General features: G+C 41.0%; 1 protein-coding gene and 3 non-coding genes across 4 annotated transcripts; 1 reads left to right on the top strand and 3 right to left on the bottom strand.

Moving 5' to 3' along the window:
- LOC104598480 (cell number regulator 6-like) lies at positions 1-21,316 on the top strand. Its single transcript, XM_010260556.3, has 5 exons — positions 1-229; positions 330-437; positions 2,192-2,306; positions 17,040-17,305; positions 20,868-21,316. Exons 1-5 carry the CDS (start codon positions 227-229, stop codon positions 21,090-21,092), a joined length of 717 nt encoding a protein of 238 aa, XP_010258858.1. The 5' UTR covers positions 1-226; the 3' UTR covers positions 21,093-21,316.
- A 1,248-nt stretch (positions 21,317-22,564) lies between these two features.
- TRNAV-AAC (transfer RNA valine (anticodon AAC)) lies at positions 22,565-22,638 on the bottom strand. The gene has a single exon. It is a non-coding gene; the product is annotated as a tRNA-Val (tRNA).
- A 148-nt stretch (positions 22,639-22,786) lies between these two features.
- TRNAV-AAC (transfer RNA valine (anticodon AAC)) lies at positions 22,787-22,860 on the bottom strand. Its single transcript has one exon. It is a non-coding gene; the product is annotated as a tRNA-Val (tRNA).
- A 126-nt stretch (positions 22,861-22,986) lies between these two features.
- TRNAV-AAC (transfer RNA valine (anticodon AAC)) lies at positions 22,987-23,060 on the bottom strand. The gene has a single exon. It is a non-coding gene; the product is annotated as a tRNA-Val (tRNA).
- Between the last annotated feature and the right edge of the window lie 3,793 nt (positions 23,061-26,853).

Here is a 26,853-nt window from a genome sequence, read left to right as displayed (position 1 = left end):
GTCGGAGCTCCGTTAAATTTGGCGGTGATTTTCTTTCAACGACCAGTACTGGTAAACAACATTGCCAATTTTGAAGGTTTGGGCTCTGGGCAAGTTTTGTAGATTTGATTCGTCAACGCGTTGCAGAGTATCATTCATATTGAGAAATAAAGCCGGAAATAGGCGCTTATTGACGTATTTGGATGCGAATTCTGAATTTGGAATCTTAAGTTCCAGGAAGATTGATATGGTTTGTAGTTCCCGAGTTGAATTTGGAGTTCAAATAGGATTCTAAGTTTCATTCAGGGGAACCTTGAGTATTTTTGTTTGTGGTTATACTGTTGGATCAGATGGCGGAGGGGAGTACACAATCTCGTTACGTGAAGCTTACGAAGGATCAAGTGGACTTGCAGGAGATTACGCCCGGGGAGCTTAACCAGCCTGTTCAGGTTCCTCAGGTCTGATTTGTTCTGTTTTTTTTAATGGAAAGTTTGTGATTTGATTTTTGATCCATGAGGTTATCATGAATTTGTTGTTATTTGATTTCCAATGTTGACCGATTGATGTAATTGCAATTTTCAACGTTAGTGCTGGTTCGAAACAGTTAATAGAAAGGTTGTCGTATTTTTTTGACGGATCGTAATGGAGCTTTCCTTGTTAGCGTTTGAATGTTGTTGGATGCACTTCTGAAATATTAGTAGTAAATTGTAATGAGATCTTTCATGTTTTCTAGGAACGTTTATCATTTTTGTTTCTATAACAATCACGTTTTCCATTTTAGACAAACGAACATATCAAATTATGAATATGCTTTCATTTCATGTGGCCTTCTGGGTTTAACTAAATTTACATGGTTTATTTGGTTCATCTATTGTAGTTCCACAATTGAATGCAGGTAGATGCAAGGCTCAAAGTATCACACCCAGTGGAAATGTGTATATTTGGAGAACTATTGACGACATTTCTGAAATAATGGGAAATATGGGAAAATTGGTGAAAGATTGGAAACATTAAAGAAGGACAGATGGAGAATATTCAGAAATCTATGAAGAACTTTTATTTGCAACAACTAGTAGAAGTTTATAACGATTAGAATTGGTGATAATGAAGATGTAGTATTCTTTATTCTTTACTCATTACTTTCCAAATTTAAAACAATGAAAACTATAAAGAACTTTTAAGTAATAACAAGTAATGGAAGATTAAGAGACTTAAATAGGTGCTAATTAAAACATATTATTCTTTACCATTCAAATTAGTTTTCCTACATTAATGATAATTCAGAACCCATGTTCATAAGAGTTTGGGTTCCCATCATAGTACTACAGCTTTAGCCATTGAATTGGGCAAAATGACAGAAGAGGATTCATGTAGCCAACCCATATCATATAGTTATGATAAGGCTTAGTTGAGCTGAACTCTTACATTAATGACCCAAAATGATAACGTCTTAAACATGACACACCAAATGCAAATCTTGAATCACATTCTCCCTTCTTGTAGCGCAATATAGATTTTAGAGTCCAATCATCATAGTAATACAGCTTTAAGTACGTATATATTTTTTACCAACTCATCATTTTGTGGATCATCTGTGAGAATGTGGTCATGCATCTTCAAATCCATATAATTTCATATGGAACTTATATTGTCCAGATTTTCAATGTTTTATCTTCAGAATCTGATACTGAATTAGTAATGTTGCCTTTTACATAGGTACTATATCAGGACACCGATCATCTCAAGTTGCATGAATATTGTTCCCTTATTTTTCCTTAAATCAAGTTTTTTTTTTAATTTTCAACAAATAGGAGTTCTATTTGGCATGTTTTTGACTTCTAACTGTGCACCTTTATTCATAGGACAAAGAGATTATTTTTGCCACTTAATGTTGTTTTATAGGAGAAATGGAATTCATAATGTACATTAGCTGTTAATTTATCTCAAATAAGTTAGGACAAAAAGGAAAATGTTACAAAGAGGTGTCCCTCAAGAATCTGTGGAGTACTAGAATTCAATGTGTGTCTAATGTGGACACATCATCCATTTTGGAGAGCCCATGCAAAAATAGGTTCTTGTCCTTAGGTTTGACATCAACATTTGTGATTCCTCCACCAAACCAGAAGGTTAAAGTGATGTTTCAAATTGTTTGGGCTTGGGCAAAAATTCTTGAACTTTTAATGTGACCATGATCATATGTTTTATTATGCAGTTGACTGTTCATAGATGCAGTGAGTGTGGTCAGCCCCTTCCTGAAAGCTATGAGCCCCCAGCTGATGAAGCTTGGACAACTGGGATTTTTGGCTGTGCTGAAGATATGGATAGTTGTAAGGATGTTTTCTGAAATAGTTTTATGTGGATTACAACCAAAGCTACAACTACTTTTTTATGCTTTGAACTTAAATATTAAATATTACTGTTTATGATTAAATAGGAAATCATGTGTTTCCTGTTTCAGGCATTTACCTGTATAGTGAAGGCACAGTTATAGTATAGAGACCTGTTTTTGGTGCATTTTATTACCATAGATAACTCATAGAAAGCCTAGATGATAAAGGTGAAAGCATAGTTATAGTATAGTGAAGGGTAATTTTAAAGGGATTCTTGTGTTATAGCACATTTTCCTTTGTAATTTGGCTGTGTGGTTTTCATGACTTCCACATCCTCCCTATATGTTATTTTGTTCTCCCCTATTGAACTAAATGTCTTCATTGTTGTTGCCTGTAAAACAAATGGTATGTATTGAACAAAGAAAATAATATGAAAGATTTTGTAAATCACTGTTTGAATAACTGGATTGGATTGAAATGTACTCTATTGTTGTTCCAATTCCACAGAACTGAAATGAGTGGCCCTCTTGGAACTTTGGAATCTTCAAGAACACAGTATAGGTTTAAAACTCACTAGTTTCTGAATTCCACACCACCATAGAAGTAGACAGAACAGTGGCATTCAGAATCTTGTGGAATTGGGGCAAACAATTCCATTTTTTTGCCCCTGCCCCTTAGATACAGCCTAATTTAATTCTCTAATCTATTGGAAAAAATAACTTAATTACCTATGTTTAAGGAGGCTCATTTTGAGGTTGGCTAGCCAACTTAATTCCTTAAGGAAGATTCTGTTATATGGGGTTGGCTAGCAATGTTGATCTATTGCATGTACATGTTAAAGTTTGCTTCACAGAGGTTCCTGCATTTGGTCAACATTGCTATCCAATCCCATATAACAGAATCTTCCTTGGTCACTTGGTCACCAAGGATTAGCTTTTGACAAGTCTCTTTCCACCGTTGAAACTTCATGCTTAGAGACTTTGAGTTACTGAATAGAGTTTCAACTTTTGATTCACTTAGAATGTTGGCATTTAAAGGATTTCAGAAAGCCTTAATAGCTTCACTGAACTCATCTTTAGAACTCAACCAATGCCAATGGATTCATGACACAATAATCAAAGTTTACCTTAAAAGTACCCAGCTTTCTGTATATACAATAAATTGTTTCTTCCCTGGTATCACTCTAACATGTACACGCAATTTTCTCACACCTCTTTATGCTACCCAAACAGTATTACATGATTAGAGTAACTGTATTGGACACAATAAATACCTGATACAACACAGAATACTTGCTTGGGGACTTCTAGAGCATACTTGTTATGAATACTTATTGAAAATTTAAATGGTAAATTTTAACAAATAATGTATGATATATTTTTAGATGCTAGAAGTTCAATTAACTTTGACAAAAGATAAGTAATGAGGAATGCTAGTTGGTTTTTGGTAACTGCTGAAATAGGTGCTGAAGCTGAATGTAAAAAAGATTTCAAGCTTAAGTAGGTTCCACAAATAAGTAGGTCAAGAGTTACTGAAATGCTGAAGGGGACTCTTTTAAATTTGTAATATTTTCTAAACTCAGCTTTCAGTGCTTATATCTGTGGTTATCAAACAACACCTTATCTTAGAAAATTAAATATAGAGGCACAGTATAAAAACCATTACTTAATGTTGGTCACAGCTATCTGGGGTCTTGGGAAGGGTAGATTGGGTACAGTCCTAATCTTTGGCATTTTTTTCACACAAAATGGCTGCCCTCAGACTCAAACCAACATTCTCACATTTGTCAGCCCGAGATTTTACCATTGCACCAAGCAATATAGAAGCACAACATCAGAACATTAAATGGGATAACTGTTATTGTATTTATGCCCTAGATCTCAAGAAATTGAGTCACATCCCCTTTTTTGGTAATAAATAAAAAAGAAAACATATTAAAATTAAAAAGGCTCCATATATTGCCAGGTGATGAGAAATCACCTTAAAAAGACAAAAACATAAATAAAGCAATAAATGATACCAATTGGGACAACCCTGCCACACCCAAAACATCTAAATAAACCTCCAAAGGCACCCTATACAAAACAAATTTGAACATAATAAATCAGATCTGAATAGTCTTCTTGAATGCTTATCCAAATCTTCAAACATGGAAATTTCCTATTTCACCCACGCCAACCAGCAAAACCTTTATACGTCCCCTCGAAACCCCTTATCTCCCCCTACTCTAACAAATCCTTTTACCCATTACTTCCGTCTCCATCTCTGAGATCTGCAACCCTTATCTTCCTTACCTCCCTCCAACTCCAAAAATGTTTTCCTAGCAAATTCTTTCCCAATCAGAAAGAAAAGATCCAAAATTTTACTAAATTGAACATCTTCTTCTACCACTTTTTCCAGCTCAATTTCTTCTCAATGTTAGAGTCGTATCCCCTTACCCACATCTATATCTATGTTAACATATATATTTTGGCATCTTAGCTTCCCCTACTATTATCTGTCAAATCCAATGGTAAAATTGTGGACCTTATAGTCATAATATAAAATTTTCCTTCTTAATTTGATGGGTGCCTTCCCACTGCATCCACCCTACTTAATTATATGAATCATAATGATGAAGGAAGATTTGGCCCGACCTCGTAATCACTCAACACGTGGCAAAGGCAACAGCTCGGCACAACAGCACGCCCGAGGCGCAAGCTCCGAAAAGGGGAACCAGCGGTCCGAACTCCCTACCAGGAGCCCGAACTCCCTACAAGGAGCCCGAACTCCCCGCAAGGAGCCCGAGCTCTCCCTTAGGCCCCGAGCCTTACAAACACAAAGGGCAACAACCCGAACTGGCCTGCCCCATGGCAGTTCGGGACACTCCTCTATCCGAACTCAAGACTTCACCTCGCTCACCACTCCAACACTTCGCCTCCAGGTCGCCGAACCGAACAACCGTACCATGCCTGACACCGAGGAAGTCCGTATCCAAGGGCGGCGCACCTGACTGACTTGGGATCTGACGCTTGACAGCCGCACTTCAACGGCCACCTGCCACCGCCATCTCCAGTTGCAGAGACGGCTCCGACAAAGAGAGCAGTGGCGGTTCTGCCCCAGCAGAGGTGATGACACCCAAACTGGCAGGAGCGCAGAGATAATCATACCCGACCTGATAGAAGCTTAGGAGTGAGTGCGCGAGGTGGTTATAAAAGGCTCCCTACCCCCCAAGAAGAAGGTATGTGAACTTTGCGCCATCTGGTTTTATCTTGCCTTTGAGAGAATACTAACTTGAGCTTCGGAGCAATCTCACCGGGTTCCCCCCGGAGATTCCTCATCTTCTCCGTTTCAGGCTCCCTATAGCTCCAGTCAAAGGCAAGGTCATTGACAGCTAGGACCGGCCGGATTGCGCACCATCAATTGGCGCCGTCTGTGGGAAACGCTTCTAAAAGCCTCCCTCTAAAACTCTCATAACCACCTTTTTCCAGAAAACCCCAACACTCATGGCTTCTTCCAGCAACGTCGGACGTGGGACGGAGATGAACACCACCGAGGAACAACTTCAAGTCCCCATAGTGTGCATCGGGCAGTTCACCATCCCCCTTCCGGTGGATGGGATCCCCAGCCTGAACGCGCCGCGAACAGTGGCGCCCGTAAATCTTCCCGCCATGAATGTCCCCTTTCCACTCCCCATCGAAACAACCTTTACTGAACCAACTGTTGTCCCCCTGGCGACCAGCCAGAACCACTTTGACGACCTAATGCAATGCATGCGGGCAATGCAAGCCCAAATGCAACAATTCCAGCAACATCAGCTCCAGCAACACCAAGTACTGCACCACATCTCCCAGTACCACTACCAGCAGCAGTTCCCCCAACTGCCCCTGAACCAATCACTACTTCCACCTCAGCACCCTGCTCCAAAGCCGGTTAAGGCTTCCCCTCAGGGTGGACGCCATCACCGAGGAGAAGCCTCCCAACTTCAGAACCCCCCTAACAGCCAGGCCTCATCCCCGGACCGAAGGGAAAGAAAAATCACCCCTGCCTCGCAGCTCGCAGGTGGGTCGGGAACCTCGCCCGCAAAGTCAGCACCTCGGCGCTCCAAGCCTAAGTTCCCGCTCACAAAGAACCGATTCAGCGCCCTAGCAGCGGACTACCAACATTCCGGGCCCATCGAGCTCGGCAACACAGAGGCCAGCAGCGCCAGTACCAGGCCCACTCAGCAACGAAGGCGCCGGCGAAGTCGCCGAACTGCCACCCGTGTCCTGCCCGAGCTCAGAGGTAAAGAAGAGACAAGCTCGGACGAGGTAAAAGCTGCCCCTATTCTCTCAGTTCCTTCCCCCCTCTCGTCAGAACTCCTCGCAGTCCCCATGCCCAGAGACTTCAAGCTCCCCCCTTTGGACAAGTATGATGGGTCCTTCGACCCCAACGACTACGTCGATGCCTTCCAATCCCAAATGCACCTGGCAAGGGCCAGTGAGTCGTGCATGTATGTGGCCTTCACCACCACTTTCAGGGGGGTGGCCCGCACTTGGTACAGGAACCTGGCCCCCGGGTCAATAAGAAGCTGGATCCAGTTCGTACAGGTCTTCACCGCACACTTCGTTACCAGCAAGCGGTGCCCCAGAACCGAGGAAAGCATCTTCGGAGTGGTTCAGAGGGAAGGAGAGTCCATCCGGGGCTACATCAAGCGGTTCAATGACGCGTGTTTGCAGGTACCACGACTGGACCCCGCGGTACAGCTCGTGGCGGCCAAGAGAGGAGTAACACACAAGGAGTTCAAATGGCACATGGTAGCCAGCCAGCCCGCGACCGTGGCCGAATTCCTCAAGCTCGCGGACAAGTTCATGAGAACAGAGGAAGAGATCAACCAAAGGACCGAAGGCGGGGTCGAGAAAAGGAAAAGAGAAGGCGAGCCCTCCAACCCAGGTGACAGAAAAAACCCAGTCCGGGAGGCGAAGCCAAGCCAGCCGTCTCGAGCTCTCTTAGCAACTCGGACGGACTACACACCCTTAAACACAAGGCGGACTGAGATCTTGATGACGATCAAAGACGCCCCATACGTAAAATGGCCACCTCGCCTAAAGGGGAACCCAAACGAGAGAAATAAAAATTTGTACTGTAGTTTCCATAGAGATCACGGTCATAGTACCGAACAGTGTAATAATCTCCGGGACGAGATAGAGGGACTCATCCGTCGCGGGTACTTGAGAAATTTTGTACAGCATAATAATAATAATAATAATAATAATAATAATAATAATAATAATAATAATAAGATAGGCCGGCAAGGGGAGCACAGTAAGGATGCTCCCGAATCCAGCAGCAGGCCTGCCGAACCATCGCAAAGACAGCCTCCGGAAGAGAGGCCAGTTCGGGGAACCATCCATGTAATAGTGGGAGGTTCATTGGTAGCAGGTTGTACTTCGGCGGCGGCCCGGACGTCAGTTCGCGAAGCAGCCCGAGAAGAACAGAACCCTCCAAAGAGGCCGAAGACGGAAGAACCAATCTTCTTCACGGAAGACGACGCGCGAGGTGTCCACTACCCCCACGATGATGCGCTTGTCATAAAACTAAGGATCAGCGACTTCGAAGTCAGGTGCGTACTCGTGGATTCAGGTAGCTCGACGGACATCCTCTTCAAGTCGGCATTTGACCAGCTTCAGCTGCAGAGAAGCGAGTTGAAGCCCGCAAACACTCCTCTGGTGGGCTTCAGCGGAGAGGAAGTCAGACCCCTTGGGAAAATAACAGTGCCTGTGGAAGTCGGCACATGGCCTTGTGCGGTGAAACTCAACCACGATTTCCTGGTGGTCACAACCCCCTCCCCATACAATGCCATAATAGGGCGGCCAATTACGCATGTCCTACGGGCAGTGGTCTCCACCTACTATTTGGCAATGAAGTTCCCTACAGACTTCGGTGTGGGGGTAGCGCGGGGCGACCAGCTTGAGTCCCGCAAGTGTTACGTTGCCGCCCTAAAGGGAAAAACCAAGGCGGCCGACGACCTCGAGCTGGAGCGGCCTACGGAGCAGGGCGAGGAACGAGCTTCGCCCACAGAGGAAACGGTCGCAATCCCGACTTCGGCTACGGACACGGCTCGAACGCTACAGATCGGTGCTTCCGTCAAGGAGCCTCTACGAACCGAACTGGTGAGTTTCTTACTTCAAAATTTAGATATTTTTGCATGGTCCGCGGCCGATATGCCCGGTATTGATCCCAGCCTTACAACTCACAAACTCAATACTGACCCTGTAGTCAAACCCATTAGACAGAAGAAACGCAACTTAGCCCCGGAGCGCTGGAGGGCGGTCGACGATGAGGTCGAAAAGCTCCTCGCAGCGGACTTCATAAGGGAAGTTCATTACCCGAGCTGGGTAGCCAACCCAGTGCTGGTGAAAAAGGCAAACGGCAAGTGGCGCATGTGCGTCGACTACACCGACCTGAGCCGAGCTTGCCCAAAAGACTGCTTCCCCCTCCCCAGAATTGACCACCTAGTGGACGCGACCTCGGGACATGAGCTGCTAAGCTTCTTGGACGCCTACTCAGGTTACAACCAAATCAGGATGGACCAGTCCGATGAGGAAAAAACCAGCTTCATTACCGAGTTCGGCCTGTACTGCTACAAGGTCATGATGCCCTTCGGACTGAAGAATGTTGGGACGACCTTCCAAAGACTTGTGAATAAGCTGTTTCGGCCCTTAATTGGCACGAAAATAGAATGTTATGTAGACGACATGGTCGTCAAGACGCAGTTTTCACAGGAATTAATACAAGACTTAGATTCTGTCTTCCAAATTCTGCGTCAATTTAGCATGAAATTGAACCCAAACAAATGTGTCTTCGGTGTCACCTCGGGTAAGTTCCTAGGGTACATCGTCAACCGGCGTGGCATTGAGGCCAACCCGGACAAAATAAAGGCCATCCTAGATATGAGACCACCCCGAAAAGTAAAAGAGGTTCAGAGGCTAAACGGCCGCATAGCCGCTCTGAGCTGCTTCATTTCCAAATCGGCAGACCGCTGTCTACCTTTCTTTAAGGCAATCAAAGGAAAAGGGTTCGAATGGACCCGAGACTGCCAGCTCGCGTTTGACGAGCTAAAAAGCTACCTCGCTAGTGTGCCAGTCTTAGCCAGGCCCGAGGAGGGCGAGGTCTTAGAACTGTACCTCTCGACAAGCGACGAGGTAGTCAGTTCGGTATTAATAAAAGAAGTAGATCGGGTCCAGCGGCTCATCTATTATGTTAGTAAAATTCTGCAGGGAGCAGAGACGAGATACCCGCAGATAGAAAAGCTAGCATACGCACAGGTAATTGCAGCTCGGAAACTTCGCCCATATTTCCAGGCCCACACTGTCATTGTCTTGACTGACAAACCTCTGAGGCAAGTCTTACTTAAGCCCGAGGTTTCCGGTCGGCTGACGAAGTGGGCCATCGAGCTCAGCAAGTACGACCTCCAGTATAAGCCGCGAACTGCTGTCAAGGCCCAAGCCTTAGCAGATTTTATCGCCGAGTGCACGTTTAGCCTCGAAGTCCCTATGCCGGTTGAGTCCGAGATCCCTAGTTCGGGTGAGACCGAAGCTCCCAAGCCAATAGAGTCTGAACCCCGTGAAGTAGCAACTAGTGTGGCATCTCTCCTGGTTAGACCAAACGCGAACTGGGATGAGGAGCCCTGGATCCTTCACGTAGATGGCTCCTCGAACCAGCAGGGCAGCGGGGCTGGGATAGTGCTGCGCGGCCCGGGTGGCACGAAATTGGAATACGCACTACGCTTTGAGTTTGCGGCATCCAACAACGAGGCAGAGTACGAGGCACTGATAGCCGGGCTGAACCTAGCGCAAAAGGTAAAAGCAAAACACATAGTTATCTGCAGCGATTCCCAGCTCGTGGTCAACCAGGTCACGGGCGAATACGAAGCACGCGAGCTCACTATGATCGCATACTTGGCAAAAGTAAAGGAGGCTCTGCTCAACTTCCAGTCACACTTCATCAGGCAAATCCCGAGGTCAGAGAACACTATGGCCGACACTCTGTCCCGGTTAGCCAACACGAGTCACAACACCATGAGAACCGTGTACATAGAGGACTTACCTCGGCCTAGCATTCTCGGTGGGGCAGAGGAGGTCGCTCCCGTCCTTGAAGTAGAGTCGAGCTGGATCGACCCACTCGCGAGCTTCTTGCTAGATGGAACCCTCCCTGCGGACCGCAATGCAGCCAGGAGGATGCAGCGCCAGGCAGCCAAATACGTCATAATAGACGAACGGCTGTACCGACGGTCCTACATGCTCCCCTACCTGCGTTGCTTGCGACCTTCCGAAGCCGAGCTCGTACTCCGCGACACTCATAAAGGTCTGTGCAGCGGACACTTGGGGGGTAGAGCCCTCGCCCAAAAGGCACTTCGACAAGGATACTACTGGCCAACGATGAAGGCAGAGGCCGTCGAGCTCGTCAGAAAATGCGACAAGTGTCAGAAGCATACCAATATCCACCATCAGCCTGCCGCCGACCTCAAGTACCTCACCAGTCCATGGCCCTTTGCGCAATGAGGCATCGACCTCCTGGGGCCATTCTCGCCAGCAACAGGTGGGAGGAAGTTCCTAGTGGTAGCGGTAGATTATTTCACAAAGTGGATAGAAGCTAAACCTCTGGCAACAGTTACAGCCCGAAACGTGCAGAACTTCTTTTGGAAGAACATAGTATGCCGCTTCGGGTTACCTCGGGTACTGATCTCCGACAATGGCAAGCAGTTCGAGGATATCAAGTTTTAGGAATGGTGCCAAGATATGGGAATCCGGCAGAACTTCACATCGGTCGCACACCCGCAGGAAAACGGTCAGACAGAAGTAATGAACAGAGCTATCCTCCACGGACTGAAAGCACGACTGGACCGAGCTAAGGGGTTGTGGGTAGACAAGCTACCAAGTGTTCTATGGGCTCACCGAACCACGGAAAAAACTGCCGCAGGAGAAACCCCCTTTAACCTCACCTACGACACTGAAGCAGTAATCCCGGCGGAGATCGAAATACCTACACTACGACTAGAAGCATACGATGATCAAACAAACGAAGATGAGTTGCGTACCAACCTCGACCTACTGGACGAGGTAAGAGACCTCGCATACATCCGGACCGCAGCTTACCAGCAAAAGGTAGCTCGGTACTACAACGCCAGAGTAAAAAAGCGGAACTTCCGCGTCGGCAACCTGGTTCTCCGTAAGATCATGGCACCCGAGCCCGGCGTGGGCAAACTTGGACCGAATTGGGAAGGGCCCTACCGAGTAAAGAGAGAGCTCGGGGGGGCATACGAGCTCGAAACTTTAGAGGGCAAACAAGTACCCCGAGCTTGGAACGTCGTTAACTTGAGACGATACTACCTATAGATCACCAAGCGAAGTGAACTAAGTCACTACCAGAGCCAAAGGGCTAGGATGTCGAACTAACAAGGACCCCGACATGGGCAAGCAAAGGCAAAAGATGCAAACTAAAAGCTCAGGCAAAGTACCAACAAAAGAACTAATAGGGGCATCGGCATATGGTCAGTTCGGCAATACGGCCAGTTCGGAGGAAAAAAGACCAACACTTGATCAAAAGAAAATCATTCCATTGCAAAATACTTTGTGTACATTTCAAAAAAAAAATACATTTTACAGGCCCGAAGCTACTTCTTCACCATCAGAAGGCACTTCAACGATACCCGAAGGTCCTGCCTCGCCCTCGGAATCCAGCTCACCATCAGCAGCGTTGGCCATCTCCTGAGTGATGCGCGAAGTGGATATTGCACTAATATCGAGCTCGGGGTACGTATTCCGGATCATCCACCGGCTTAGTTTAAAGCCCCTTCTGTACGAGTCCACCATTAGGTCATCAAAGTGCGACGAGGCGATGTACTCATCGACGGCCTTCTTCTTGGCATCTTCAATGCCTTGAGAAAAGATCTGCGTCCTCAGGTCCGCGTCGGCCTCCTCCTGAAGGTATTCAACCTGATGCTGCAAATCCAGCCTCAGGTCCGCCATGTGCTTCACTACAACTCCCATGGCCTCGGCATCTCTCTGAGACCTCGCCTGCCTGGCCTGTGCAGCGCGAACAGCCGCCTCAGCAGCTCGGGAAGTCGCCTTGGCAGCACGGAAAGCCTCTTTGGCAGCTCACACCTGCCTCGAGCTCCTTTCCACTTGGGCCGCCAAGGCATGGATAGAAGAATTCACCTACCAAAAGGAAAGAACAAGTGATCAAAAGAACGACAGCAAGAAAGATAAAAGCAAAGAGCCCGACAAGAAATCTGACTTACCACCATGACATGAGTGGCAGCACGACAAGCCACCTGGTTCAAAGGAAGATCGGTCCATGCCGCGACCTACTCGGGGTAAATGGCCTCCCTACTCTTCTGAAGAGCGTGGTTCGGCGACAACACACTCCTGAACTCCCCTTGGGCTCCCGAGCCTGAGGGCCCAGCTCGCGTATAAGCAAACCCAGAGTAAGCGGGAGCCCCCGTGTAAGTAGCCTCGGCATAAGGGGCCCCTGCCGCTTCTTGCATTGGAGGGGCCATCTCGGGCTCCCTGGGCGGATCCTCTGACGGGTAGTCTAGTACCTCGGGCTCTGCATCACGGGGCAGCTCGACACGAGTTCGTTTGGCGACTCGCTTCTTCCTCTTCATGCCGTGAAACAGGTGCCCACCACGAGTCCTCCCTGAGTCCATCACACCTGCAAAAAGAGCTCGGCATCAGAAAAAATGAAAGAACGGAGCAAAACAAAAAACCTCTGAGTAAGGAACCTACCCAAACTCAGACCGGCCGCAATGAGCTTGGCCTCCGTCAGATAATGATGGCATTTTAGCCCAAGCCGTGCCCATTGCCGGAGGCCCTTCGCCGTCTCCTTATCAAGCGTAACACCGGCATCAGGGGCAGCCATCCCCCACCCGGTTTGGAACGGCCACCCCAATTCACTTCGCACCCCGAAGTAGTCCCGTTTCCACGCCGGGACCTTGTTGGGAAGTTCGTGTAGAAGCTTAAAACCCGGGCGAGGAGGCAAGTAATACGCCCGCCTACGCCCGGGAAGGGGACCCGCTTGCTTCTTAAGCATTAAAATTGAGGAGAAGATCTCCAAGTCTAAAGGCAAGACCTGTTCGCAAAATAGGGAGATTGTCCCCACCAAGTTGCGAATAGAGTTCGGGTGAAGCTGGCCGACTGTAACACCGAAGTGGTTCATTACCTCAACAATGAGGGGGTGGAAAGGAAGGCGCAACCCAACAACGAGCTGCTCCCGGAATATCACGATCTCATTAGGACCGTGTTCCCAGGAGAAACTGCCCGAAAGTATGAAGTAGGTGTACTCCCTAGGCAAATTGAACTGGGTGATAAGGGAATGAAGCCCCTCAAGTGTCATGGTTGAAGGCCCAAACTTGTCCAACGCCCGACCTCGACAAGAGGAGGACGCCAAACTACCCGAGGCGACTCGGACTACGGGTTCGAACTCTTCCTCGAGTTCTACTTCAGGTTCACTAAGACTGTCAGGGGATGCAACTCGGTTCGTAGAACCTGCATCCGACTCCCTTGAAGAACTGTTTGAGCTATCCGAGCTAGACATTGGAAGGAGAATAAGGATTATAGGAAAGTACTCACCCGGAAAAAAGCAAACGGACTACGGGAACGTGAACGCGAGCTAGAAGTTGGGACGCAAACTGAAACTGAGACGCGAGCTCAAGAAGCAAAACGCAGGATAGTGACAGCGACTGGGGTCCCCCACTATTTATACCCACAGTAACCGAGAATCAACGGCTCAGATCAAAAGATAAATCCAACGGCCCACAGTCGCGCTGACCGCACGTCTCCAGAGACCGAGACGTGATTGGCCACACGTCTTTCTGAAACTGAAAACGCCAGCGCACGTCTCCTCGCATTAAAGGCGGCAGCGGTGCGTTTTTTCAAATTTGAAAAGACGCCCGCTGTCACGTCTCCCAGCAGCGCGCTTTTTGAATTTTGAATTTTGAAATAAACGCGTGCCATCACGTCTGTCAGCATTCATAGACAAATTGGCGCGTTTCCCATCTTTTTGGCGCTCGAGAAACCCGGAAAATTCCTAACGAGCGCACACTTCGCGCTATCAGTCAAAACCTGTTCAAAGTACGGGACAAACCCACCCGCCACCTCGCGAACTCCTCGCGCCAAGGCAAGTCCCTTAGCGCGAGGAGTGGGGGGCAATTGATGAAGGAAGATTTGGCCCAACCTCGTAATCACTCAACACGTGACAAAGGCAACAGCTCGGCACAACAGCACGCCCGAGGCGCGAGCTCCGAAAAGAGGAACCAGCGGTCCGAACTCCCTACCAGGAGCCCGAACTCCCTACAAGGAGCCCGAACTCCCCGCAAGGAGCCCGAGCTCTCCCTTAGGCCTCGAGCCTTACAAACACAAAGGGCAACAACCCAAACTGGCCTACCCCATGGCAGTTCGGGACACTCCTCTATCCGAACTCAAGACTTCACCTCGCTCACCACTCCAGCACTTCGCCTCCAGGACGCCGAACTGAACAACCGTACCATGCCTGACACCGAGGAAGTCCGTATCCAAGGGTGGCGCACCTGACTGACTTGGGATCTGACGCTTGACAGCCGCACTTCAACGGCCACCTGCCACCACCATCTCCAGTTGCAGAGACGGCTCCGACAAAGAGAGCAGTGGCGGTTCTGCCCCAGCAGAGGTGATAACACCCAAACTGGCAGGAGCGCAGAGATAATCATACCCGACCTGACAGAAGCTTAGGAGTGAGTGCGCGAGGTGGTTATAAAAGGCTCCCTACCCCCCAAGAAGAAGGTATGTGAACTTTGCGCCATCTGGTTTTATCTTGCCTTTGAGAGAATACTAACTTGAGCTTCGGAGCAATCTCACCGGGTTCCCCCCGGAGATTCCTCATCTTCTCTGTTTCAGGCTCCCTGTAGCTCCAGTCAGAGGCAAGGTCGTTGACAGCTAGGACCGGCCGGATTGCGCACCATCACATAATATACACTAGAAAATGAAATAGATATTCTGTCATTCTTATGGTGAAGCATGTATAATTACATCTTATGATGATAACTCTTTGTTAAGACATAAGATTATGTGAGGCATCCTATGGAAACTATTCTTTGGTGTAGTTAGGAGGGAATGCAGTGCATGCTAGAGACTTTTGAAATAAGGAGATCTATGATACTTTGATTGATACCATTAGCACTAGAATGATTGGATGCCCATGAGATAGGAGTTCAAAGATCACACTCTTGATGGCATGGTTCATAATCACAATCTTTATCAATAACAACAATTTTATCACTATCCAGAGAAGTCATCATAGAAAACATCAGGGTGTTATCCATGTGCTTCATACTTTGCCATTCTTTCTTCTCTATTAATATTATTTAGGGGAACTTTTTTCTTCATCTTCTCTCAATGAATTTTATCTTTACTACCAAAAAGAAGAAAGGGTAAATTACAGATTACTACCCTGTACTTTAGGGATAGTGTCAATTACCCCCCTGAACTTTCATTTGTGACAAAGACCCCCTGACCTTTCAGATTACGACAAAGACCCCCCTCTCTTAAGTTGAGTGACAGAAAAAGTTAATTTACCAAACTACCCACTTGAGAAACCTCTATAAAGTGGAAATTGCAACAAATGAATACCAATAAACTTCTATGAAAACCTGGAGTGCAACAAACACAGAATGCAATTAATATCAACTAAACCTGTAACAAATGGAAATTTAAAAAAAAAAAATTGCTAAACTGAACCCCAATACCTGTTTTAGAAAATTGTTGGAAAAAAGGATAAGGATTTAGAAAAGTTTAAAGAATCACAGGGAATCTTTTTGGTTAACTGAGAGAATGATAACAGAAGGGGGTCTTTGTTGGAATCTAATAGTTCAGGGGATCTTTGTCGCAAATGAAAGTTCAGGGGGTAATTGCCACTACCCTCAAATTACAGGGTAGTAATCTGTAATTTACCCAAGAAGAAAAGAAAAACTTATCAAGAAAAGGGGAAAAAAGATCAGGACAAAAATCAAGTCAAAAAGACTTTTTGGTCTTTCACCCATAGTATGGGAAAATGGTTCTGTACTATTGTCACTTATTTCTCATTTGTACAATTAATGCATGCTTTTTGATCTTGTTACTGGTCAGCTGGTCCCTGAAAAAACGTTTATATTATGAAATACCTGCTGTGGAAAGGAGCAAAACATAGAGGCTTACATAAATTATTTATTGCCTATACCTGCTAATATGCTCATATGTTTTCCATCTTATTGACAAATTTTGACTTGTGAAACTTGGGATGAAGTTGAAATATAAAGAACACCTTTAGGGCCTATATCTGCAGGGGCATAGCCCTGCCAATTCAGATTCATCATTGCAAATAGATGAATACAAACTCCAGCTATTCATGTTCTTGCATGTGCTTACAAACTCCAGCTATTCATGTTCTTGCATGTGCTTAACCACAGTTTTTTTTTTTTTTTTAATTTATGCTTATTGGCATTCAGGACCGACAATCAGCCTTTTTAGTTTTAGAAGGAACAATATTTGTCAAAGAAGCAGGTGTAATGTGTTAATCCATAAACTGACCATTACCTTTCAAAATAAATATCAATTTTCTCCTACAAGCCATAATAAATATGTTTCTTCTGTATTAGGTATAGTGGAAAACTTCCTTCCTCACATCTATAATAAATTTTGGTACTTTTTATGTGGATGCTAATTAGTCTAAAGAAATCCTTATGTTGTTTCCCCACAGGTTGGACCGGACTGTTTTGTCCATGTGTGTTGTTTGGCCATAATGTTGAAAACTTGAAAGAAGATATTCCTTGGACCAACCCATGCATTTGTCATGCTATATTCGTTGAAGGTGGCATTGCACTAGCAGCAGCAACGTCAATCTTCCATGGTATTGATCCAAGTACATCGTTTCTCATCTGTGAAGGTTTGATGTTTACTTGGTGGATGTGTGGTATCTATACTGGTCTCTTTCGACAATCACTGCAGAAGAAATATCATCTCAAGGTGAACTTGATTTCTTTACATATATATCACCCAACTTGCACTTGATTTACTAGCATATACACTTGGAAATAAGCAGACACATACAAATTTGGAGTATTTTATTGCACATTGGACTTTTACCTTTTTACCCTTGACACACAACCATGGAGTATTCTCCTCATTTACCAATCTATAATAACTGAGCCTAGCCATCTAGGTATCTTTATGGGGAGGAAAATCATATTTTAGATAGTATATGATCGGATATAATTATCACTGGGTCCTATTCATCTAGAAAGTTGGTTTTATGACCAAATTCTTTTGCTGGAGGGGACCAATTCTCTGGATGACTAATTGAGTATTTTGTACTGCGGCTATTACTGCCTTGGTCTAACATATCCAAAGGCTAGTTTCTGATACATCTTTGGCACATCAGCACCTAAAAGATTAAAACCACTTATGCATTAATGCAAAACTTAGTTATCGGGCATGGATTTATGTCAGGATATACAACACTAAAGGTTGAAGTCTTGTGTGAAGGTAGAATCTGATCTTATAAACTGCTGCAAATGAGTCATTTGAAGATCATTTGAAAATATCATTACATTTGGGATCCCCAATGAACAATCTACTATTGAACTCTGAATATCTGTATTAGTTACTTTATGCCTCTCCTTTCCAAAGACTATTTCTACAAATTGCAAGCTCTTTTTTTTTCCCATTTTATGTTGTTCCTTCGTAGTAGTTGGTGTGTGTGCATGTCTGTATGTGTATGCTATAGCCAGAATGCCATATCACTTTAGAAAAAAACATGCAAAGGATCATGACTATCCTGGTAATTTTGAGATAGCTTATTAGATATTTGTTGCTTAGACAAAACATATTGAAGTCAAGTTTTCTTATCACTTTTATGTTTCAATACAATATTGTTCCAACGAAAATAATATTCTGATTTCTTTTGTTCAAAACATTTTAAATTTATCTTTAAATATATATATATATATATAAATTTAAGATAATATGCTGCATAATAAACTAATATGTAAATAATTAGATTATTTTCTGATTAGAGGACAGAATGTTTAATAGATATTGATGGTTATCTCAGCTAATAGTTTAACCCTGCAACATAGGTTAATGGTTTTAGATTTTTTCATCAAAAGAAGGGCAAAGAAGGGGAAAAAGAACAGGAGCCCTAAAATCAAGTAGTAGAATCTAAAGGGATAAAATCTAATGCGATTTAAGGACAAATTAAAACTTGAAAGAAAGTGGAATATATGTGATTTCAAATTGTGAATTGCATTAAAATAGTTGCTAAAGAGGTCCTTATAGAATCAAAAGATAAAAGAAAATTATCCAAACAGACTTGGTGGTGGAATGAAGAAGTTCAACAAGCCATTAAAACAAAGGGGCCTATCAAACAAATACAAAATTGAGAAGTTAGAGATATAAAAAATGCTAAAAAAAGAATCGTGGGAATCAATAAGTGAATTTAAAATTAAAGCATATGTTGAACTATACAAGAAGGTGAAAAAGATGGTGAGGTGGGCTTATTATGATTGACCGACTAGTTCAATATGATTATTAAAACAAAAAGAATGCCAAATGAGTGGAGGAAAAGTCCAACAGTTCCTATATATAAGAAAAAAATGGTGTTATATAAAGTTATAATAATTATCATGAAATTAGGATAATGAGAGTATAGGGGTGCAAACGGACCGGATTATGATCTGATCCAACAACATTTAAGATATGAAACTAAAGTATCAAAAAAAAACAATTTGGGTTCATGCCAAAGAGACCAACCATGTAAGTTATCTTTTACTTAAAAGATTGAGAGGTTAAGAGAATAAAGGATAGATCTCTGTCTGGTATTTCTATGATAGGGCCCCTAGAGAAGTCATTTGATGGGTTTTGGAAAAGGAGGAGATTCACATTGATATCGTTGGGCATATATATAACCAATGTCAAGACTCAGAAGGGGAGATGAGAGTTGCCGTCACAATGGGTTTACACCAAGGTTATGTTTGGTTTGAAGGAAAAAGTAGGGAAACCTATACAAGGTTTGTAAAGGATTCCCTACATTTCCCTACCTTTCCCTACTTTTTCCTTCAAACCAAACACAGCACAAGGGACAGCACTTAATTCATATCTTTTTGCATCAGTATGGATGAACTAATTAAACATTTATAGGATGAGGTCCTGCAATATATTGTAGTTTGCTGATGATATAGTATTGATTAATAAGATTAAAGATGGTCTGAATGCAAAGCTAGCACAATGTAAAAATGATTTAGAATCATGGATAAAAAATGATTTAGCATCAGAAGGTTTCAAGATAAGTCAGACTAAAACAGAATACATGTATTGTAATTTTAGTAAAAATAGTAGTAACGATGGTGGTGCAATGAAGATTGATGATCAAGAGATGCCTCAAACCAAGCACTTCTGGTACCTTGGATCAAAGACCTTGAAGAGGAAGTTGCCTATAGGATCAATTTATGGTGGTTGAAGTGGAGAGATACATATACCAATGAGACTAAAAGAAAAATTTTATAAGACAACTATAAGATTAGTAATTTTGGAACAGGTTCCTGGGAATCAAGAACTGGCATGTTCATAAAATTAGTTTAGCTGAGATGGATGAATGGAAAGACTAGAAAGGACAGAATTAGAAACTAGCACATTAGATTGGACTTAGTTGTAGACCGAATTGGTGAACTTGTAGTTTGTAGGTGTCCAATATTACTGATAAAAGATGGTGAGGAGAGAAGACTAGGAATCACTCATTACAAGTTACACAAGCATAAAATGAGCTTCAATATCCATTACTAATGTTTAGCAACTTTACATATAAATATGGACTTTCTAGGGTCAGTCAAACTATTTCCTTAACTAGGAAAACTCAAAATTACAATTCTACCGCTTATGAACTAACTTAAAGAAGCTAAATAACTCTTAAAATACTTGACCAAATACTCTGATAATTTAAACACGACTAAACTATGACTAGAAAAATCGAACAAATAGGCTGGACCCCACCTCCACAGACATCTTAAAATGACCAAAATACCCCTACTGTCCGAAAGCACAGAAATATGTAAAAACCAGAAAGTTCAAGCATCGACTCTTTTGTTCTTGTATCATAAGGCAGAGTTGAGTTGAATTGAGTATGTTACATTAATAAAACCATATAAGAATAACATATAAAAATTTCCAAGAACTTAAAAAAAAATAATGTGTCTAATTTGTTTTACTAATAACTTTTGTTAGCAATGGCCATATTTTATGAATATTTAGTTGAAAAATACTAAAACATAAAAGAAATAATGATAATGATTCCATGAGAAATTCTCAATGAACACAAATGAAAAGGTCCATGTGGTATTTCTTTATGATAAAGGATGTTTTACATTATGATTGCCAAACAACAAAAAATGCATGACATTAATATTATGGTCGTGTTCCATTCACACATGCATAATTGGATATTTGAATGTCAGGGATTTTTTAGATGTTATCACTTGATATAATGGATAATTTTGGATTTATCATTTGCTAATTCCCATTGCATTGTCTGCAGAACTCTCCCTGTGACCCATGTGTGGTGCATTGCTGCATGCATTGGTGTGCATTGTGTCAGGAACACCGAGAGATGAAGGAACGCCTCTCTGATAATATGGTCACGCCTATGACCATTGTCAACCCTCCTCAGGTGCAAGAGATGAATGCCAGTGAGAACCAGGAGTCTACGTCAACCTCCATTAATGGCGGTGAACATACTAATTTGCAGATGCAAGCCTTGTAGGATTTTGTTAGATTTTGTAGAAATGTTTGAAAGAGAATTTTTTTTGTTTTTTCCTTTCTTGTTCTTTTATGTTTTATGGAGCTGGTCAACTTCATACTGGACTCTGGTGTGCTTGTCAGCATCTGAAGAGCTGAACCATCCTAGATGTTGATGGGAATTGAGAAAAAGAATTCTTTGAGGAATACAATACACCTATGGTGATGGCATTGCATTTAACTTCTAAATTTATGAATCTCCCATAATGAAAGGCTGAAGACTCTGGAATTTCGGATTTGCTATTAATTGTTAGTATGCCTCGGTAGTTTCACTTGGAAATTGATCCAAAAGGGTTTTTACTTAAAAAATTTTGGTCGCTTGCCTGAACCATTGGATTTATATAGATTTTTCGGCGAAATTAGATACTATACTTGTTACTTACAGATGATCAGTTCTAGATTGAGCAGGGTAGTAGACGAACAGGAATCCTGCTAGTAACTCGGATGGGATAAGGTTGATGATGATGGTGGTGCTGTGACGGTGACAATGGCTTTATTTAACAATTAGGGTTGAAAAAGTTCTAAGGTAAACTGAAGGGGATGTGGGTTTTAATAGTAGGAACTAGGAAGTAAGGTTACCAATGCAAAGATTGGTGCCAAAGATGCCCCATGCTATAAGCGATTAGTTAGTCCTATTTTGATGTCTTTTATTTTTTTAATTCAAAAAATAAAAATAAAAAGTTCATAAAGAGCATAGAGGATAACAAAATGTGAATCTGAATCTACAAACTTTAGGCCCTATCACCTTATCAGATTTGGATTCAGATCCAAATGGATACATAAGCAAGATCCGGTCCATCTATAGGGTAAAAGAAAAGGGAGAATGAAACTCAAAAGTCGGGTCATGTTGAGTGCTGACATTAGCATGTTGCATGACCCATGTAATTTTGGAAATTGGCTGACACAAGTCACACAATAGCAATACTGGTTGCTTTGGCTTCATGTCTAGTAGACCACCATGTAAAAAAGTTAACATTTATTTTCATCTCTCCACTAGCATCTTCTCTCCCCTTCTTACAGCAAGGTCCAAATGAAGTTTTTTTTTTTAAAAAAAAAAAAGGCTGCGTTTGGGTGCAGTTCAATCTTATTTGCAATAGTACAAATGCATGGGAGTGCAAATGAAAAGAATGCAAAATCTGGTTTAATTTGATTTTGGATTTTATTTCATTATGTTTCACCTTTCACGTCTTGTTTTATTTCATTTGTACTGTAATCAAACAAAATAAAGTTCGAAATAAAAATAAATCAGAATTTATACTATCATAATTTTGCATCGGTGCAAATTTATTTGCACTACGACCAAACACAAGTGACAGAAAGAAACAATAATATTGATCTGATTGAGCATCGGTAAAGCTGTATCGGAGCACCATTGTACAGGAATAAAACTAGAGCATTATGCCATTTTCGCCGGTCATGCAACGCAAAAATTCCTATTGGCGTCGCCCGGACTCGAACCGGAGACCTTCAGTGTGTTAGACTGACGTGATAACCAACTACACCACGACACCATCGAAATCATCGGTAATTGATGATCTAAAACTAATCAATCCTTATTAAATCGAAATTGCAGCTAAAAAGAGATGTGGAAAACATTTACTAAAAATAGTAAAAGACTTAATGGTTCACTGAATTTAAAAGAAAATTTTGTACGCGTTTTGGCGTCGCCCGGACTCGAACCGGAGACCTTCAGTGTGTTAGACTGACGTGATAACCAACTACACCACGACACCATCAATGGCATTAATTAATCCGAAACTCATTAATCTTATTAAACCACAAGGGGAAAATTACTAAAAACAGCAAAAGGCATTCATTAATGTTCCATTGAATTTAAAAAGAAAACTTTTTATACGTGATGGCGTCGCCCGGACTTGAACCGGAGACCTTCAGTGTGTTAGACTGACGTGATAACCAACTACACCACGACACCAGTTATTCTTTGTTGTAAATATATCTTATATCAGAGTTAATGAATGGGTTCTGTATGACTCTTTGGACTGTTTATGTCAATTCTAGATTCATGATTTTGTTCCAATTGAGTCAGTCTCAGATCATGTCTGCTCAGAATCAACTATATTATTACCTAGCCGAGTTGGTAAAATTGTTAAACCAAAGTCAATTAAAAAATACTAGAAAACAAAACAATTCAAGTCAGGTTAGTTAGTTTCATTGGTTTGATTAACAACCTTAATTAGAATTAATTATTGTTATTTTTTATTATATAAAATATAAATAATTATTAGTTATTTAAAAAGTTAATATATAAAACAATTGTATACTCTTATATATTTCTATTGTTTATCTTTCACTTAATAAAGCCCGTGCATCGCATAGGTCCCTGCTAGTGTGTATTAATTACAAAATTTTAATTTATTAACATGTAAATAAATAATTTAGTATTTTTCCCGAACTCAAACAAGAGACCTTCAATGTGTTAGACTATTTTTATTTTTATAGGGCTTTACCCCGAAGAGAGCCCTTCTAGAAATTCTTGATTGTGCTAGACTAACATGATAACCAACTACACCATAACACCACAACACCAGCTATATCTTAGTTAATTTAATATCTTCCTTGTTAATCCATAATAAAAATTGCAAAAAAAAGTAAAGTATACAAATATAAATTAATGCCACTCAGAAATTGGCACAAAATTTTTATTGGCATCGCTTGGACTTGAACCAAAGACCTTCAACGTGATAACCAACTACACCACGACACCATCTATATCTTTAATAATTTAATCCCTTCCTCATTAAATATATACTACTATAAAAAGCACGAATGACCTCAAGAATATTTCCAGAATTTTCTAAGGAGAAAATTTACCACTCTATATTTAAATTTATTGATAAAAATGAGGGCAAATAGGGTAATCAGTTATTAATATTAAATAAGTTGAAAAGAGGCCATTTTAAGATATTCAATGCATTCAATTATCTCTCATTAAATCCAACATTTAAGTTATTAACTTGCACTCATGTTCATTGAATCATATATTTAAGTCATTTTTGTTTATTCTCATCATTAAGTTCTTTTAACTAAATCCATACTTAATAAATTAATAATTCCAATAACATAAAATCTTATACTTTTAAAATCTACCTAGCAAAAATAGTGTTTTCATCTAGGTGGTGATAAGAAATTAATTAAATCATTTTGGGTCAAATGGGTCAATCCGTGTTGCCACAATTAAATAATAAAATGAAGAAATAAAAAAAAATGGGAACATCTTTAACATACATATTAGACAATAACAAGTATGATAAATAACAAATGTTTTTATTAATGATGGAAATTGAATGTAAAATTTAAAACTAATCGGGATTAGAAATATTTTTTCTATTTTCTCCCATTAATTCCTATATTAAGATATATTTTTCTCATCATTAAATTCTTCTAATTAAATCCATAATATTAATTTTAATAATATAAAAATAAATATTTTGAAAATTAAATTGAAAACAAAACTATTTTCTTCCCTCCCAGTGGTGGGCAAGCAATTCGACCATTTGGGATCAAATGGATTAATAAATAATGCCATAATTAAATAATAATAAAATAAAATAAATAACTATGAAATGTAAAAAGTATTTTTATTAATGATGAAAATAGAATACCAAATTTAAAATTCAACTAGAAGTGAAACGTTGTCATAGTCAAATAATAAAACTTTTAATAATAGAAAATACAAAGAATCATAAAAATAAAAAAAAGACAGAAAATTTTGGGCACATATCTAATGTTATATATTTATAAAAAATAAAATATTGGGTACATCTCTAATATTATGCAGTCATTATATTGAACAAAAAATAGTTTTATACATAAGAAATAATTTTACCAATGATGTATATGTAATACAAAATTTAATGTCAACTTAGAAATCAAACTATTTTCATTTTAGATGGTGGGTTAGTGGTTTGAGTCAAATGATACTATAGACGAACAAGAATTAAGTGTGATAAGTAAAAAATATTTTATGTGATGTAAATGAATATATAATTTGAAGGAAAAAATTATAGCCAAAGTTGGTTGTACATTTAAAACTAGGTTGCAGGTTGGTCCATCCCTTCTCTCTCACTCTCACAATCATCTATCGATCTCCCACTCCCTCTATCTCTTCCACTCTCTCAACTTCTGTCTATAGCGAAATCAAAACCTCTCTCTCTATCATTCTCCCTCAATCTCTTTCATTCTTCTCCCTCACTCTCCCTCTTGGTCAATATATCATTCTCCCTCGATCTCTATCGTTCTCCAATTGGTGTAAATTTCATAGCTAAGAGTTTTTTGTGAATTTTTATCAATTTGGTGCTATGATTTTTTAACTATACCAAGTTGGTCTCATGTTCTTTTATACAATTTGATTAATACCATATAAGTATGTAAGAAAATAAAAAAAATAACGAAAGAGGAAGCGAGAGAAAAAATAAGGCAGAACGATAGAAATTAAGGGAGAATGACAGGTCGACTAAGAATGAGAATGAGAGAGATTGAGGGAGAATGATAAATAGAGAAAGAGAATGAGAGAGATTGATATAGAGAACATAAATACAAAAACCAAAAACCATTTTTATTTATTTTCAAATTACACAGTCGTTGAATAGATAAAGATGACTATGAGAGTGAGAGTGTATGAGGGATAAGCTTTTTGTGTATCCAACATGGATTAGGAGTCCCATGTTGGCAACAACCACATAAGCTTCCGATGACATGGCGAGAGTTTTTATAATTTGAAATGTAGAGCCAAATATCAAAGTTTTGTTGGTTTATGAATCAACTTGTAGCCTAATTTTAAATGTACAACCGGCTCTAATAATAATTTCCCCTAATTTAAAACCAATCCAAAAGCAAAGATATTTTCTTATCTAGATGGTGGGTCAACGATCCAACTTTTCAAAGAAACCCATGATGTCATAATTGAATAATAAATATTTAAAAAAAAAGATAGAACACCAAAAATAAAAATGTACAGAATTTTGTCAAAAACATTTGAGAACATTTCTGATGTTATATATTCATCATATTAAATAAAATAATTGTTAAAATAAAAGTTATTTTTATTCATGAAAAAATGCAATACAAAATTTAATAATAATAATAATAATAATAACAATAATTTTTATTTGTTGCAAGCATTTAAGTTTATTTTTAATCATATTGTTACTTTTGTTAATTTTCAATTTCTATCTTAATTATGATATATCTAAAATTCAAGTAATTAATATGAAAAGAAATTCACGTGTAACACATGTGCTTAATTACTAGTCATAATAAAAAAGTGCAAAAAACAGTAAAATATATAAATTATTGTCACACTGAATTTGGCAAAAAAAAATATATATTGGTATCGCCCTGACTTGAACTAGAGCCATTCAGTGTGTTAGATTGATGTGATAGATAACTATGCCACCACACCGAATGTTTTAAAAAATGACTCGGAACTTAAACCGCTCTGGCCACCGGTTTTCAGTTGACGTTTCAACCGCCTGGTTTGAATGGATGGTCCGTTTTAACAAAAAAATTATAAAAATTAAAAAGAAATAATTAAAATAACAATGGCCAAAACCGTTGAACGGCTTGATGGTTCGATTGTCCAGTTCAATGGATTGTTGACCAATTCTACATTTTTTGATCAGGGACCAAGTTTGGAGTAAAATAGAACCGATTGCTTGGACGGTTCCCAAGTCTTTATTCAATGGTATAACAGTATTTTTCTAATT

The sequence above is a fragment of the Nelumbo nucifera genome, chromosome 6 (assembly GCF_055504915.1).
Source record: "Nelumbo nucifera cultivar China Antique chromosome 6, China Antique-T2T, whole genome shotgun sequence".
In the NCBI taxonomy this organism is placed as follows: Eukaryota; Viridiplantae; Streptophyta; class Magnoliopsida; order Proteales; family Nelumbonaceae; genus Nelumbo; species Nelumbo nucifera.
The sequence above is the reverse complement of the archived record's forward strand: the minus strand, read 5'-3'. Positions and strand labels throughout refer to the sequence as shown.